The sequence below is a fragment of the Oryzias latipes genome, chromosome 13, assembly GCF_053564925.1.
Source record: "Oryzias latipes strain Hd-rR chromosome 13, Olatipes_Hd-rR_3.1".
NCBI lineage: Eukaryota > Metazoa > Chordata > Actinopteri > Beloniformes > Adrianichthyidae > Oryzias > Oryzias latipes.
The window spans coordinates 31,279,503-31,297,050 of NC_136249.1; the positions used below are offsets into that span (position 1 = coordinate 31,279,503).

The 17,548-nt window shown below is 42.3% G+C and overlaps 1 protein-coding gene across 1 annotated transcript; it reads left to right on the plus strand.

Annotated features, from left to right (window-relative positions):
* The first annotated feature begins 15,533 nt into the window (after window positions 1-15,533).
* On the plus strand, window positions 15,534-16,853 carry LOC144981491 (V-set and immunoglobulin domain-containing protein 10-like 2). The gene is made up of 2 exons (XM_078929560.1): window positions 15,534-15,712; window positions 16,357-16,853. The coding sequence occupies exons 1-2, from the start codon at window positions 15,661-15,663 to the stop codon at window positions 16,716-16,718; spliced, it is 414 nt and encodes a 137-aa protein (XP_078785686.1). The 5' UTR covers window positions 15,534-15,660; the 3' UTR covers window positions 16,719-16,853.
* Window positions 16,854-17,548: the final 695 nt, after the last annotated feature.

Consider the following 17,548-nt stretch of genomic DNA (forward strand, 5'->3'; position numbering starts at 1 on the left):
TTCCCGCCTGAAAACAACCTGCCAGAACACAAACAGTCGCAGGCGGAGCGCGCCGCCTTTGTGTTTAGTGATGAAAATGCCAGAAGATGCTTTGAATTCCGCCCACCCTTGAAACGTGGATCATGCCGTTATGTACCAGGCAGAGAAACGAGCTCAATTATGGGAAGAAATGAAAGAGAGAGGGGGAGGATTTTTGGACGGCGAGGATGAAAAAAAGAAAATGAAAAAAAAAAGAAATGAAACACTGACGGAAGGTCAAGAGAACACAAGAAAAGGCGCAGTGGGAAATGAGAGGAGAGGACTGAGGCACAGAGAGGATGAGAAAGTGAAACTATGTTGTCATGGAAACTGGCAGTTCTGAAGAGCAAAACAAGAATGTAAATTGGTTTACCCTCAGGAAATGTGATGGCTCTACAGAGAGAAATGAGTGGAGAGGTGTGTTTTCTGTAACACGCAACACAAACACAGCCCTGCAAAAGAAAACAGAGGGCAGGAATGTGGGGCAAATCCTGGAACAGAGACTCCGGACGGGAAGGCGCACCCGCATCTCTCCAGACAAACGACTCATTAAAAATGCATTAGCTCAGGAGGGCAGTCCGAGACGGCAAATTGCAATTAAAGTGTGTCTTAACTGCTGCGGCGTGTCAGGAAGATGGTTTTTAACGGGCCTCCAGGAGGTGGGGGGGGGGGGGGGGGGGGGGACTCTGGAGCCCCAAAAAAAAAAAAAATTCAGGCTTTGGCGCCATTCCCGTTTCAGTCATTTTAATAAGAGAGACTCGGCCAGTGAAGATATGAATGTTGCCATGAAACTAATGGTTTCCGTGGTGACAAGCTGGAGCCCGGTCTTTGTCTGTGGCAGTGTGGGAAGTCAAGTCCGCCCTTCGCCTAAAAATCTCTGCCTTCAAAGTGGACAAAGAACACGTGAGAGAGTCGTGTGCCGATTTCACACCTTTCACATGTTGGTGCAAACAGGGTTCCATGCCACACGTCTGCCTTAAGGACAATTTGGTCCGTCAGCAAAACAAATTGTGGAAAAATTTCTAAGAAGGACCAAAATAAATAAATCTCAAGTCAAAGGATGTAAATGCTAGAAACAGAACTTTTTATTTTTTTGGCTCTGCTGTGAGGAAACTATATTTGGGAATCTCTTCATACCAGGAGCCAGCCTGGAACATCGCCACAGTGCCCACCCAGATTAGGACAGCAACTGGGTCCACTTCACAGCCGTGAGGCTGCTGTGTTTAACTCCAGCTGCCCCAGTAAGGGCAACAACTGCAGCAACAACCACCCACCAAGCCGGCAAGCCCTGGCAGAAAAGATCCCCACATGAAACATTGGCTCCAGCAGGCTGTTCAATAAAAAAAATATATAATTTTGCCATTGCCTTGCAGCTCGCAGTGCAAGTGGTTTAATTTTCCAGTAATATCAGTCAAAAATGCAAGTTCAGATTCACCATATTCATTTTCAAATTCACCATATTCAGCAGACATCTCCTCTAAAACACCTTGAAAATCCTGTGCTGTTTTGCTTTGCAGCTGAGGTTGTATATGATTTTCACAATAGGAGTCATTATATGTCCAGAGCCAATGACTTCTGCACATAAGGCCTGCTGGTGAATGACGCAGCAGTAATGCAGACATTTTGGAAAGTCTGGGTCAGCTTTACAGTGAGTGATGAAACCTGTTTGTCTATTGATCATAGCAGGTGCCCCGTCTGCAGTCACTGCTACCAGCTTTTCTAATGGTACCTTTTTCTGCACAAAAACTCCTTCACCGTGTTATACATTTCAACTCCTCTTTTAGTTGTCTGTAAGGGCAGTTGTGTCAAAAGTTTATCTCTTGATGTTAATATAACCCAACAGCTGCGGTGCGGCACTGCTGCTTTCCACAGACTCATCACACTGGACATTAAACCACCTGCACTTTGCAATATCCCGGTCCACCTGATCGGCCAAGTTATCTGACATAGCCGACTCTTGTCTAGACATTGTAGTGGAGATTAGATCAGTTCCATTTTCTCATCCTAAGGCACAGTGTTAGTAATTATCATGATTGCTTGATTGACAGCTTCTTAATCTGAAAATGCCTTCTTCTTGATGAGAAAATGAGCGGGTCTAAACGAGGCTTTGGTTGAAGATTTTTTTTCGTGCTATATGCAAAAGTGTCTGTCCTTAAAGCCAACAGATTACAACCCCTCCCACCCGCTGCTGTCATGTTAAATGTAGCTTGCAGCTCCAGAATGGAGAAGAAATAACTGCCAAACGGTTCGAGCAGGGCGTGGTTCGGGGGGGCGTTCGCCCGTGCTCGGGCCTGCTAAACGCTACTTTGCTACTTGTAACTTTAATTTATTTTTATTTTTTTAAAGAAAATGTTTGAATTTGTCTCAGGTTAAACAAGCAAGCAAAAATGTCACTACTGCTCGTAAAGTCATAAAGGCAGAAACATATGGGAAACATCCTGCTGCCATGTGAATAAATCCTATAAAAAAAACCTTGACGTGAATCATTCTTGAGACTAGTGGTGGTCCACAGATGGAGAAAACTGTTGGAGAACATTCCCAATCTCACCGACGGACAGAAATTCACAACAAGAACCCTTCCAGCAAGCCAAATGTGTGGGGGGAAAAAAAAAGTGCAGCAAAGTGTTTACCCTGACTAACAAAAAACACCAAAGGTTGTCTCATACGAATATAAATAATGTATTTACAAATGAACCACCGAGAACTAAAAGTCAAGCAAAAAGACTTCAGGGTGAACCAAGGCCAAAAATAACAAACACAACCCAAACCTGAGTCTTACCTGAGTCTTACCTGAACTAAAAGAAAAGGGAAAACAAAGACAATCACTAACCTCCCAGGACTAACAAACAAGTACTAAAGAAAATGGCAGTTCACCCCTACAGCTTCAATTAAACAAAACTACAGAGTGGGCCTAAACACAACACCACAAAGAATTACAAAGTGCAACACAAACTAAACCAACTGGAGAAGCGTGTCAAGCTGCTGCAAAGCTCCCTTCTCCCAGGCTGGAGGTCCACATGGTGCTTTGGAAGGCTGTCTCCGATGGGAGCCACGCCTTCATGCAGCACACCTGAAAATAATCAGACAAACAGACACACAAAGATCCACAAAAACAACGAGGTCCCACTCTGAGATAGAAATAAAGTACACCGAATAAACAGAACAAACAAAACCAAACACGGCAGCCGTGACAGACCCACTCTGATAAAAATGGTATTTTTGGTGTTTTTAACATGTTTTTCTGGCATTTGTCTGATGATGGAGGACACGTAGGAAGAAAACGAGGAATTTTGGAGTATTTCCTAATTCAAATTGTGAATCAGGAGCAGACGGAAAAATGCAGTTTGAACACTATCGTATTTGTGACGTGTAAAATACAGTGGGCGGGGCAACAAGCTTCATTCTGATGCCTCCACTCGCAGACAAATAGATCCATGTGCGTCTTTGGACAGCTCTGATGTTGCCCCCCATTTTTGATGGTTAGGTTGGGGGTGGGAGGAGCTGTAAGCTAGTGGGAGGGGGCGTGTAAACAGACAGCTCTCAGTAACGAGGGATGGACAAGTTAAAAACGGCACAGTCGTCATTAAGACCACCTCTAACACTTTTGATCGGAGTGGATCTTCACGGTCAGAACTTAAGATTAAACACAAAAACAGCGAAGAGTTTGAGTAGAAAAGTACAAAAACTCGTCTCACATTTGATAAACTGAATTTCTCCTCCAACATTTTTTCAAATATTTAGCGAGAAAAAAAAAGGGACTTTATGAAAGACACGTCTCTGTAACCAAGTCACAGTTTTTACAGAACAAGAAAAACATGGAGGCACTTCACACACCAGCCTGGCAGAGGCCTATCTGCTGCTAGACGGACCAAAAGGAGGAAAAAAAAAGATAGTTCCATAAACATCAGAGAAAGAACTGTCAAGCACGGCGGTGGGAGTGTAATGTTTCTGGATGTTTTCTAATGAATGGTGGAAGCAGAAATTCTGAATTACAGATGAAAAAAATCCTTAAACAGGTTGTTGATGCCAAGCTCAAGAGCACTCAGTTTATCAGGGAAATCCAAAGAGATCTCTAAGAAAGTTTGTTAAAAGCACTAAACCCATTCATGCATTTAGCTCCCAGCGGAGACAAGATGTCAGGTTTTATGAGCCAAAAACGTTTTGACCCAAAGTCTGCAAGATTTGGATAACTTACATGTAAGTAAGGGCGCAGTGGTTAGCGCTCTTGCCTCACAGCAAGACTGGCCCCCGGTCCAATTCCTGGCTGGGGGACCTGAAACAAAAACACAGATGGGGGACCTTTCTGTGTGGAGTTTGCATGTTCTCCCCGTGCATGTGTGGGTTTTCTTGTCCATAAGTGTGAATGTGAGTGTGCACGGGTGTGTGATTGGGGCCCTGCGACAGACTGGCCACAGGGTGTCCCCTGTCATCGCCCACGATTGGCTGGTATAGGCTCCAGCAGCCTTGTGACCCCAAAAGGGACAAACTGGGAGAAGATGAAAAAAACAAAAAATCGTGAAATTCTATTTAATATTTCATTATTTTAAGGATCTAAATCTTCTAAGTGTGACAGGCAGAAAAAATGAAACATTAAAGCGTTTCTTCATTTTAACTGTGTCTTATTTACAGATGTATATCAAAACAAAACGCAGAAACAAATTTATATTTTTTTTACAAATCCAAATGTTCAAAGCAGATGTGGCAGCACATTTCCACTAGAGGGCAGTATTGCGTTGCTTTGAGACAAGAGACGAGAGTTTCTTCTTCAGTTTTTGTGTTTCTGCAGCAAATTTTAATCAGTTCAGTGTCAGGATGGCATCACTTTCCAGCTGTCAGATCCCCTTCAACTAAACTGTTTGGAAAAGAACGGAAGAACTTTTAGCTCAATAGGAACCACGAGGAGAATGCACAGGGTGCAATTTGGCAGCTGTTTTATTTTTTATTTCCTTTCAATTTTATTTCTATATTCCTTTTTATTTTTATGTTTTTATTTTTGGCTTCTGTCAAATGAACTTTAAAAAATAATTCATGGGTTTTCCAGGGTTAAGAACACTTTCATGAGCGTCTCCTTTACTCCACCATCTCTAAAACTCCCATGATTCAATGTTAACAGGTCTTAACTGAAAGGAACACGAGTTATCAGGTTTCCCATTTGTACCTGATGACAGTTGGTTCTGTCATGAACACTATCTTTAGTTTAGGCTGCAGGAAACTTTAATTAAAGAAGTGAATGAATAGAAAAATGTCATAAACTGCAAAATGCCTTTTGTCTGTCAGACAGAAAAAAGGAAGCAAACCTTTAAGAAACAGACGGACGGACAGCAGGTGGCGGCCAAGTTCCTCTGTGGACCTTCAGTGACGTCAATCTTCTCCAATAACACGTAAACATCCACATCTACACCTAAATGATGCCATTATGTACTGATACATACATGACACATTTGACCAAATAAGAGGATCAAAGGAGAAAAAGAGCAAACTTTTTTTAAAGCAATACAGATCAAAACTGAAGAAAAAAAAACATCAGTCGATAATTTAATAAGTGAAAATATTACTTTGAAGGGCCTATATCCTGCTTTTCTTAAGCCTCTCAGAGTAAAAGATATCCATCTATGTGATAACATATCACCTTTGGTACACTAAAAACGATTTTTAATGAAATATTAGCTTTTTCAGCTCGTTTTACTATCCGGAAGTAAGACGACTAAATCTCGCTCCGTGTTGGCGCCACCCTTTTCATGGCATCAACCTAAAGTCCGCCTCGGCAGCGTGTCTGCGTGTCGCCCACGTAAACAAACAACATCCGAACTTTTGCAAAGATTTTGTGCATATTGTGGATGTGAAATGAAAGTGTTTTAGCTCCACGGAGAAAGTGTGTGTGTGTTAGCCTGGGGGCGGAGCTGCCGGTGCAGACTATTACTGGAAGGGGCGGTTCCTCACTTTGTGATGTCACAATGTGAGAACCGTGTCGTTTTCGTGGGTTGGGAGGGGCTGTTGCTCAGGGACCAGGTATTCAGAGGAATATTTGGAGAAGTGGAAATGGATCAAAATACCTCTTTGGGGGTATTTTCCAAGAGAAATGAACATTATAATACACCTAAAAGCTAAAAAAAAGTTGATTTTGAAGGATATGCCCTTTAAAGAAATATTGTGATATTAATGATCTTTTAAAAATATTGGGGTCGTTTGTTTTATGCTTAAATAAAAACAATCTGTATGACTTTCTGCAGAGTGGCAGGAGTTCATCAGAAATTTGCTACTAAGTTGTGGGCGGAACTGCAGGCATAGAGCAACCCCGCCCCCTCTTCCCTTCCCCATCACTAAGTTAGTCCCTCACACTGTCAACACTTTTGAGTCAGATGCCACCTCAGACGAGGAAAATGACCGGGGAGTATTTCCTACTGCGTTTTTTTAAACTGCATCTTTACATCTACTCCACAACAATTTGAAGAGAAAAATAGCCAGAAATGCACTTTAGAGCTTCATTTTCTTAATATATGTCCTCCATTTTCCCCAAAAATGCTTCAAGAACATGTAAAAACACCAGTTTTACTGGTAAGTTTGTTACTTTTTCATCATTTACAGTTTCTTTTTTTAAACTTTTGTTGAAAAGCCGCTTCATGGCCTCTGGACGGTGAGGTTTTGCATCCTCATCAGCTGGAACCGTTTGCCTGAGAGTTTTTCCGGGGCCACATGAGGTGAGGTCCTGCAGCATGGGGCCTGCAGCCTGACCCTGAAAGGCATCGTGGGGGCTGGAGGCGTGACCTTGGGCGGAGCTGTGGACGTGCGGCTCCACTTGCTCGAAGGAACTCACAGAGGAGGCTTCCTTTGAAACGGCGAGAGCTCAAAGCGTTCTGGATTTTATTGGACCCCCCCCCCCCCCCCCATTCCCCCCTCCTGGTCTGTTTTTACTTATTCATATTCCTTTCTTTTCATCGCCTCTGTCTCAAGTATCCCACAATGCATTGCGACAAGACTGCAGGGCAGATGTGTTTTACTGCACTGTTTGAAAATGAAAGCAGAAAATAGGAAGAAAAAAAAGGTGAACCCTGAAAAGTGAACATTGACTCGATGGTCTAAAGCTTTAAAAGTTTCGATGGGAAAAAGACGAGTTTGTTGCTGTGATGAAATCTCGGCTGGCTGAGAGCGGCCTCATCTGGAACCGCCATCAGTTGCCTGTTAAACGGGGGCGGGGCTGTGGCAGCATGCAGCCTCAGCCAATCCACGCAGACATTGGAGAGCGTCTGCACAAGCTGCAGGTCACACAGCGTGTGTGTGTGTGTGTGTTCAGGCCACGCCCCCAACGCCAGACCCCATCATGGTACAGAATCTCTGCTTCTTCCTCCTCCTCTGAATCCCATCTATGTAATTGATCCCAGACTGGACATTGGAGTTGCCAGCAGCGATTCATATCATTTTTATCTTCTCAACAAGCACGACTGCTACCAGATGGAAAAAGCACTGCAGAGTCTAACTCTAAAGAAACAATCAAAACAGGGATGTTTGAATGTCTTTACCTTAAAGCAGATAATTCTATGGAAGTCTTTCTGTATCATAATTTAAAAAAAAAGTCAATACCAGAAATCCTTTTTCATTTTCAAAATCGCCCCTCCTCCCTCCTGGAAATGCTGACTGGAATTGAACTATGCTACACTTTTTGCGGTATGGATGTTGATAATGAAAATGCAATCCCCTCTTTGCATTTTCCCTTTAATGACGTCACAGAAAGCGCAGTGTTATAGTAGAAAATGAAAAAGCATTTTGAAGGATTGATTTTAATTTGATCTTTGAGTCATTTGATGCATTTCCATTGTGAAAATAAAAAAAGCATTTCTCTTAATCCATTTTAATTGTAAAATTAAATATTTATAATTGAATTTTGCTACACATTTACTAGAGACCTTTTTGAAAATGAAAAGTCAAATACCATTTTAATGAAGTGACAGAATGAGAGGTGTCGAAGAAGAAAAAGAAAAAGCGGTTTGGCGAATTGCTTTTTCTTTTTCATTTTGAGTCAACAAATGCAGCTTCATTTTGAAAATGAAAAAGCATTTCTGGTATTGATTTTTATCTTTAGTTATGCTACAGAAATGCTTCCATAGAATGCAACATGTGCAGACTCGCCGGTCATTTCTTCTTCGGTGGCTCCAGAATGTATAAATGTCTGCTCAACCTATGCCTCATGTTCTGAGTTCTATTTCTTTTTTTCCCATGATGCATTAGTCGCATAAACCCCATAGTTGTGTCCGAATTCCCTCCCTACTCACTATTTAGTGCGTTCGCCATTTCGTAGCGCTGTCCGAAATCGAGTGCCTAAGAAATGTCCCAGAAGTCTCTGCGAAAAAAACCAGTGTGCATCAATGCTCACTAGATCGGCAAATATAGACCACAATGCATTGTGTCTGAATGATTGTTGCCGAAAAATGTTTTTACATTTATTTTTTAATAAATCATCAACATTTTTATCTTCAGAAGACAGTGAACTCATTAATAATTGTCACAAAACGGTCATATTAATTAGATTTTAACCTCGTGAAATTGATTACATCATTTCAACCATTTAAAAATAAAAGCATGGTGTCCGAATTGCTTTTAAATTCCAGGGCCCTACATAGTATATGAATAATCACAATCGTGTCTGACAACAGAAGAACCTAAGAAGTCACTGTACAATCTTATGTTGTTGTCCTTACAGACAATGATGATGTCAATGATCCGTGATGTCATACAGCTTGGAGCCATTCTTTTTTCTGATCTTTTTTTTACAGGATGTGTTATCAATGGGGATTCACAAACTGAGGGCATTTGACTCGACCGAGATGCCCTTGTGCTACTGCACCCACTTTTGCAGCCAAATTAATTTTTAATAATGTCTGAGTTTCTTCGTTCAGTTGATTTGACAGCAATCGTGTACAGGAGCATTAATCAAGAAAAGTACACTTTATCAGACATTAGCCAACCCATTTCCATCTGCCCGCACACACAAATACAATAGTTAATCATTAGCATAGAAACATACAACAATAGTTAATGATGTGTCCGTTAAGTGGTGGTGTCTAGTACACTGGGAGGAAACTGTCATCAAAGGAAACAAAAGAAGAAGAAAACATTTGTACACGGGCGGTACGGATCAGGTAGATCCTGCCACGGGGTCATTCTTTGCACAGTCATGGGTTCGTCACTTTTTAAAATAATGATTTCAATTATTGTAACATTTTTAACCCTTGTGCTATCCTAGGCATTTTAACATTGGGAGTGGGGTCATCTGGACCCCACAAGACAGTCCGCTGAACCTTTTTTCTTCAATGATTTGTGATCTTCACTGGTGTCCATGGATTACATGGGGAAATAGGCCAAGCTCCTCTTCTTTTACACCACTAAGTGGTGTAAAATGCTTTTAGCAGAAGAAGTCACACTTTGCACACATGGACTACCAATTGGGTAGACACTACGGATTGGGTAGCGCCAGTGACGTTAGCAAGCTTACAGTAGCTATGTTTTCATTACACATATGCACAAAACTTTATCAAAATTCTAGAAATGTCGAAAAAAAACACTATTTTGCAATTGCACTACTTCCATTAAATCATTACTGTGTCGATAAACACAGACCAATTCACGTGTTAAGTCTTTTAAAAAACCATCTTGAATCATGCATTCAAAGGAGACGTCGGCGTCTCATGGAGCGGCGAGCTCCTTACACTTGGGGGTGGCTACGGATGACGGGATTTTGGGAAATGGTCATTGGTGATTTTACAGAGTTGTGATTCCGACAATCCCGCATGACACGCTCAACATTTGATGAGCTGTGTGATGCAGTGGAAGCTCTTGTGGCGCCCGCTGTGCGGCGTACGAGGCCTCCAGTTTCTACCAAGAAGCCCCTTGCCATTCGGTAGTTGGTCACATGACTTGAAAAAAGTGTTTCCATTGAAGTTTTGCCAAATATGTCAATTTTGATACGCCTCGAAAGCCACCTCCTCCAAGTGCAAAAACTTTTTCTCTATAAATGCGAGATTTTTTCAAAATGGTCGCGTTTCCTTTAGGCGACTTTATCATCGCAAATCCAATTTGTGCAATTTCAAAAACACAGCTACCGATCAATCTGAGATGTTTTTTTGAGAATTGGTATAGCAGATTGATATTTAGCAATAATTATGATATTTATTTGTACAAACAAAAACAAAAAGTCTCATTATTTTAGAAGATTTATTTGAACATTTGTCCTTTAAAAACAAAGCAGTGTGAGCAGAAACGGGACAAATCCACCAGACCTTTCCAGCAGCTGCCAGCCTTAAGTCAACATCCATCGAGCGCGTTCGGACCCCTGTCAGACACATCAGCGGTGTGCTCGTCATAAACTGCACTCAGGGTGTATTTTTCCTAGAAGCTGCAGAAGTTAAACTATGTTTGACAACTCCATTACAGCAGTGGAAACAAAACAGTCGTTTCTCCGTCATGGAGGGATGCTCTGAAGCTAATCTTTGTCTAATGGAAGCTTGTCAACATTCGACTTGTCGACATCCCACAGCGCTGGCCTCCCCTCCCAAGATAATTAGCTGTTGTACATCTGCTGATAAATTGCATAATGACACAAAGTGATCCTCAAACGCTGTTCGAAAACAGCTTCGAACAAGAAAATGAGGCTGGCGCTGACAGCAAAATACATGTGACTGCAGAGAAGGGAAAAAAGACATCAACATGAGGTCCAACGCCGCTGTTTCACCTCACAGTGAAGGCTGCAGATGACCGTTAATCATGTTTGAAAGTCTCATGGCCTCAGGCTTGAAATTCCCCTCTTTACTGCTAAAACTTTTGCTTCGGTTTGATCTGAACTGTCTCTACTCTCATGCCCACCGACCAAATGACTGATCATTTTATCTGCATTATATTATGTTTTTAAATGAGTTATAAACATGTTTGACTTTGGTGCTAATGTAACCGCTTTTAGGAACTATTTTAGCAATGCTACGCTGAAGGGGGAACAGATACGTGACAAGACGTACCCCATGCTTTTATTTTGACACGCACAACATTGAACATTGCACAGGTGTCACAATCCTCTCCCCTTCCCACACTCATGGTGCAAAAAAGAAGTACTGTCTATTAAATGTAGCTCTCTTTTTTTTCGAATTCAAAGGGTCCTCTTCTCTCCTGGCTGGGTGTTTTTCTCTTGGCAAAGAAACTTTCCAAAGACGTTTGTTTGTTACTCACTTTGCTAGATCCTGGATTTTATTTTAGCGGTATCCTTTCACGTGACCGAGAAGAGCGCCTTGGCCTTCGTCAAGAGTGACATAGACGGATGGTCTCTTCTTAAAAGTGCAGTGTGAAAGCAACCTAAGTAAATGAAGGTGTGACACTAATAGTCAGTTAGTTTATCAAATGAACGACCTTGGGAGAATTTCAGGCAGGCAGCTCAGCAGTGCGTTTACCTGTTTACTCCTCTCTGCGGGTGGTTCAGCCCAATTAACTCACCTGTTCCGCGTCCTACTTAAGTACCAGGTGAGCGGGCCACGCCCTCTTCATCCATTTCTGCAAGCTTTGCGTTTGTCGTCACACCATCCTCCCCGGCCTCCATCTGTGAGCTCCGTTAGGGGTAGTTTTTCTATGGAGATCTTTTTTTTGTTGTATCTGAATGGAGCCTTATGCCAAACTAAGAGAAAATATGGAAAATAAGTCGTTCTCTACTGCACGAGTCGTCTGTCTGAAAATAAAATCATTATTTAAAAATCTGCTTTGGCTTCTTCTGACGAACAGCATTCATTCAGTATATCACCTTTCATCCTCACTTCTAGATCCGTATTCATGTTGACAAACGCGAAAACAGGAAGTAGAATGAAGGTTGGTAACGTTTGGCTTGGCACCTTTATTCTGAAAGGACACGATGCTTGGATCCTAAAGTCCCACACAGGACCGAGTCGTTCATTTCCCTGACGGTGTTTAACTGAGACTAACTCTCCTCAGAGGAAGTGTGTCTAAAGCAAAAGTGTTGCACATACGAAGCAAACTAAAGTGGCCGTGACAGACCAGCTGCTCTGGACGGGAGGGGGGTGGGGGCGTGTCCAGGAGCTACTGTTCAGAAAACAGCTGAGTGTCCCTTGGGGAGGGGAGGCCAGATGAAGTGATCCTCTGGAGTTTGTGTCATCTCCGCTCAGACGGACAGCGGTCAGAGTCTTTGATCGGTCCATAAAAACTCATGCTCCATTAGACCCCAAAGCCTTTCCACATGTTGTTTGCAGAGGACCTCTGGTGGGGCTTCAGCCCCTCCGTCTGCTCCTGTTGGAGTCCAAGAGCGTAAACATCTTAAGACTCGCCTCAAGAGAACGACTTGATCCGAGTAAACTGTTTACACGACCTGCCGCTTTCTGGGAACAAATGAGTTGAAGTCTGGAGAAAACACCAAACCTCCAACAATCTTCCTCGGTTTATTTTTTAAAAGCAGAAGCTTTTTCTGCTTTGATTTATTTCTGAGCCTCTTACAGTATTTTTAGCCCCTGTTCTCAATGGTGGGGGGGCTCTTCCTGCCCCTCTTGTCCCAAGTCCAGTCAGCTGTGGCTCTGCTGAAGGTTTGGGATGGAGCCCGGCTGGCATGGCGAGGAGAGGTCGCAGGGGGCCGGACTCAGGGGGGGGAGGCCCCATTATGAGCATCGCCTGGCAGATAAACGATGAAAATATATGAACGGTTGGCAAACAGGGTGATCCAACAGCCCCGCTCCACCTCCTCGATGTGTGGTCCAACTGTCAAGAGAGGAAAAAGCAGGGAGGAGGAGGAGGAGGCGCAGCTGCACTCGCCGTGCGACGCAGGTCTGAGGACGGCGGCGCTCACAAACAACAATAAATTCTCGCCCTCACGAGAAAACAAAAAGTCAGAGAAAAAGTGTGAGTGGAAACGCAGGATTGTTTCATCTCCTGCAGGGGCTGTGAGGAAGACATGGTGGTCCTCTGGAAGAAGAAGAGGAGCTTGGCCTTCGGCAGCAGTCATGACTTATCTAATCACAGGGCTCGCTCCGGGAGCCCACCTGTTTCAGCAGCCCCTCATAAAGCCCGGGCGGGCGGTGGCACATGGGAGAGTGGCAATAATGGCTGCTGCAGATCTGCTCTCTCATCTGCTGCCAAGGAGGGTAAAAGAAAAAAAGCAAAACAGGCCGGACCCGACCGGATCTGAAGGCTTTTGGGGGCTGCAAAGGTCCAGATAAGCAGGAACGTTTCCTTTGTTGCCGATTCTTTTTTCCCCCCATTCAACCATTTAACCATTCAAACATTTTGGTTTTCAAACAACTCACACTTTCCACTTGGCTGCCCTCTCCATTTTTTTCCTGCTTTGCAGGCAGGCAGCCAGCAGATGTGGCGGGGCTGCAGCTCTTAAAATGGATGTGCTTCACTGCAGAGGAATTTTACTCCGGCTCTCTGCAGCCATTAAGGAACGGAGCAAACGTCTTCTCAGCTTGAAGCAGCTGCAGAGCCGCTTCTGCATTTTGGCACAAACTCTTTAACGTATGCAAATATTTGGGCTTATTTGAATCTGTCCACTCAACTGTTTTTCACGACAGCAAATGGAAATTTTCAAATGTACGGTGTCTAAAACATTCACATTTTTAAAGTTTCTTGTGCCAAAAATCATAATAAAAAAATATAAAAATCATACATACCAGCCGATTCTGCCTCAATTTTGGAGGATTTTAAATGGAAAACTGAAGCGTTTTGTTAGAAATATAACATATATTTTTGAGATCAAACAAACATTTTAGAAAAGTAAAGCAATTTCAGTAAACATTTACAAAGGAAGAGAAAAACGTTGCAGCGTAACTTTCATCAGACAGAAATTCTTTATTTCGCTTCATTGGTGCGTTTACAGACATTTTTAGCTGCTGTATTTTACAGACTTTGTCCTACATTTTATTTAAATTTTCTTGTGGTGGGTGATTCTAGGTTGAGCACATACCATGTATCTCATTTAAAAAATATAGAATTCCTATAAAATTGTTGTTCTGTTGATTTTTGTCTCTAAAAGTGCTGAAAATAATCTCGTTAGGATTGTCAGGTGAATATCTATAAAAGTTAAATAATAACTTTTTTTTGTTGCTGAAGCATCATTTTAAAGTTTGCTCACTTGGTCAAACTCAACTTTAATTTTTTCATTTTATGTATTTTCTTTTTATTTGATTGTTTTTGTTTTTATGTTAATTGCTGCTATACCAACATTAACTTTAAAAAGCCCAGAAGAAAATAGTTCTTGGTTTCTCCAGTGTTAATTTTCTGAAATCTGAATCGGTGTGACTTCTTACAGAACTGTAATCACGCTCTTAAATTCAAAAAATCAAACAAACAAAAAAACTCTTATCCTTTTTTCGCAGCAACATCATCATCATCCTCACCCATCCTGCCAACTTCCTGTACGGCGTCACTGGCGGCGCCCGCTGTCACGGTCTAATCTCTATTGTTCTACAGTGAAATGAATAGTTGTAAGAGGATCTGGAGATTGCAGTAAATGAACTAGAAAACTGTGTTTTTCCTGTGGAAACAAGCTCCACTGATGAAAGCAGACAGATTTCATCTCCCTTTGTTGGTGAAGGTCTGGAGGAAAAGCAAGAACTTCTACCGACAGAAGAGAACAGACCCAAAAAGACGCAGAAAACAAAAAGATAACATCTGGATAGTTCTTCTTTATTTGACAGAATGTTCTGAAAAGCTTAAGTGACACAATTTTATTGCAAAAAAGATAAATCAAGTATTAAAGTGGGTGAGACGGCATGATTTCAAAGCAAGAAGTGACAACAGGATCATCTGTTGATGGGTAAATCTATTGTTTTACGTGCTACACTAGCTAAACTAGCTCCAACTATTATGTGGCAGCTGAAAATAAAAAATACAAAAGAAAAATGCAAAGTAAGCTGCAAATGCAACATTTTCAGATAAAAGTTCATGGTGGCTCTAAACAGGTAATTTAGGTCTAAACTTGCTTAAAAAGCTTTATTAGAGACAAAATTAACAAATACAGAAATGAATCTACTTTTGTATTATTTTGGTAGAAGTCAGTTGCAAAGAATTGATGGATAAGATAATTTAGGATAATTAAAAGTGAGATTTTCTTTTAAAAAAAACTTAAATCATGAAGTAAATTGAATTCAGCAGTAATACAAAAAAAAAAAAAAAACAGGACATTTTTGCTACGAGACAAATTTTCTGAAGGCTGTTCGATGCCGAGAAAACAAAAAGACTCTCCTGAATTAAGTTTACCAGCTTTCAGGTTTACAAATTTGACTCTATAATCCCGAGGTAAATCAATCATAAAATAGAAGCCTTGGTGGAATTGTTTGGAGGCCTCGGTGAGGTCATGACCTTCGCTGCCTGTTTTTCCCTGAACGATCAGACGAGATGGAATTTCTGCTCTTGTTTCCGACGTCTTCAATAATCCATGAAGGCGTCATCCGGACAGCTTCCTCTCAGGTTTACCTGTGAGCGGGCAACGCGGAGCCACTCTGCAGGGCTGGAAACACTGCTGAATAATTGAAAGGGGATCTAGTGTCGTCTATAGTGTCAGAATTTCCTCCCGGTCAGGTCCCGGGACTTGTTCATTCGCTCTCGGACGGGACAGATTAGCACAGGGTCGAAAACGCCTCCTGACTCTAGACCTTCTGGCTGAGGATGGTTCCGATTATCTGCCTGCTCCTCTGCTGGATGGCTCCTCCTCTACAAGGTAAAGGCTTGGCGTGTTTCAGCCGACTTTAACCGACACGTTGGGGCAAGTAGCTTCTCTCTTCCCCTCAAACTGCTGTCATTATCATCAGGTCTGAGATCAAAATGAGACCAGAAGCAGTTTGTTGCTCATTTTAGACCCAATCCAATAAAAGTTGTGTATTTTTCTGTTAATAGAGGACATATATAAAGAAAATTAAGCTAAACATTGAATCTCTGAGTATGTCTTTATTCCTAAATGGTCGTGAATCAAGAGCAGATGAAAACAGGCTGCTTGAAAAAAACGTATTAGTGAAGTGATGGGCGGGGCCACAAGCTTCCTGCTCTGATTCATCCACTTGCAGACGACTAGACCCATGTGCGTCTTTGTTTTCCTCGTCTCAAATCTGTACGGCTGGATGGCTTAATACTGCTTTTTGTTGTAATGTTAGGTTGAGGTGTGAGAGGGGCTGTAAGTTAGCGGCAGAGACTGTAACCAATGGGATGATGGGATAACATCCTGAGACAGCAGCCTCACCCACTAATTTCTAATGAACTGCTGCCGCTCTGCAGAAACTATGCCCGAGAAAAATTTGTGCACTTCTGTCAGCACCGTGGGTTTTTGTTTCTATAACGGCAGCTAACCGAGTCCGTCACGTGTCACAGGTCTGGAGATCCATGACCCCGACGAGGTGGAATACATCCGATTCAATGTCACCGCACAGGCGGGAGGCTCCGTCACCTTGGACTGCGGCGCCGTTCTGCCGGACATCTTCTTCTGGGGCTTCACCAAACCGGGGACGGACAACAACGTGGCTCTGGCCCATAACTACGGGAAAGGCTCGAAGCTCCAGCCTCAGGCTAGCGACCTGGGCCGCCTGCAGCTGAACTCCAACACGTCGGCGCTGGTCATTGAGGACCTGAAGGAGGACGCGGCCGGGATGTACACCTGCCAGGCTCTGTACGACACGGACGAAGGAGCCAAGATCACCTTTTACTTCACTCGACTGGAGGTCACGGATAGCTAGTCAGATGAGTCATTCTGACAAACGCTTAGCTTGGTTTTGTTGAGAGGCTATAGCTTCCTCCTACAGACGCGTGCAGTGACTTGGGTTTTAATTTGGAACCTAACCCGGTGATCTAAGTTGGACTTGTGACCCGTGAATGATGACTTGTGACGAGTTACTTTTGACTCGAACTTATAAACAGAAACCAGAAGATTCACTTTGATATTTAGGGAGACATTTGCGAGTTAATTGAATTCACCATCGTAAAATTGGGACCAAATTAGTGATCCATCTTCAGGTCAGACTTGACCGCGGGTTCACTGAGTCGAGACTTGTACTCAAGACAAATTTTTTACTTTTAGACTCACTCCCATGAACAGTTGGCGCTTCTAACACGCTCTTGTGGCATTTTCCTGATAATACAGGACATATATGAAGAAAATCAAGCTCAAAATGTATTTTTTGTGAATTAGAAAATATGCTGGGCGAGCCACAAGCTTGTACCCTAACCTGAACTAGTTAGCAGAATTTTTAGATTTTACTCAGACTTGTATCAGAAACCCGAGCATTGACTTGTAAAGAATTTCCCCATCGTGTGATAAATAAAGTCTTAAAGTCTTATCTTATCTAAGAGACTTGCAACTACATTTGTTAATAATCTAAAGTTGGCATTGTGGTTGTAGTACATTAAACCTTTTTGGAAAATAGAAAACATTATTAAGCCTCAAAAATTTTGTCCCAGATTTAACGATTTAGTTTAATCCATATCAGTTTGAAACATTTCTCATTGTCAAAGACTATAATAAGGGCTATCTGGCGGAATTTTAAAGTTGTTTAGGGTTAAAGGTTGT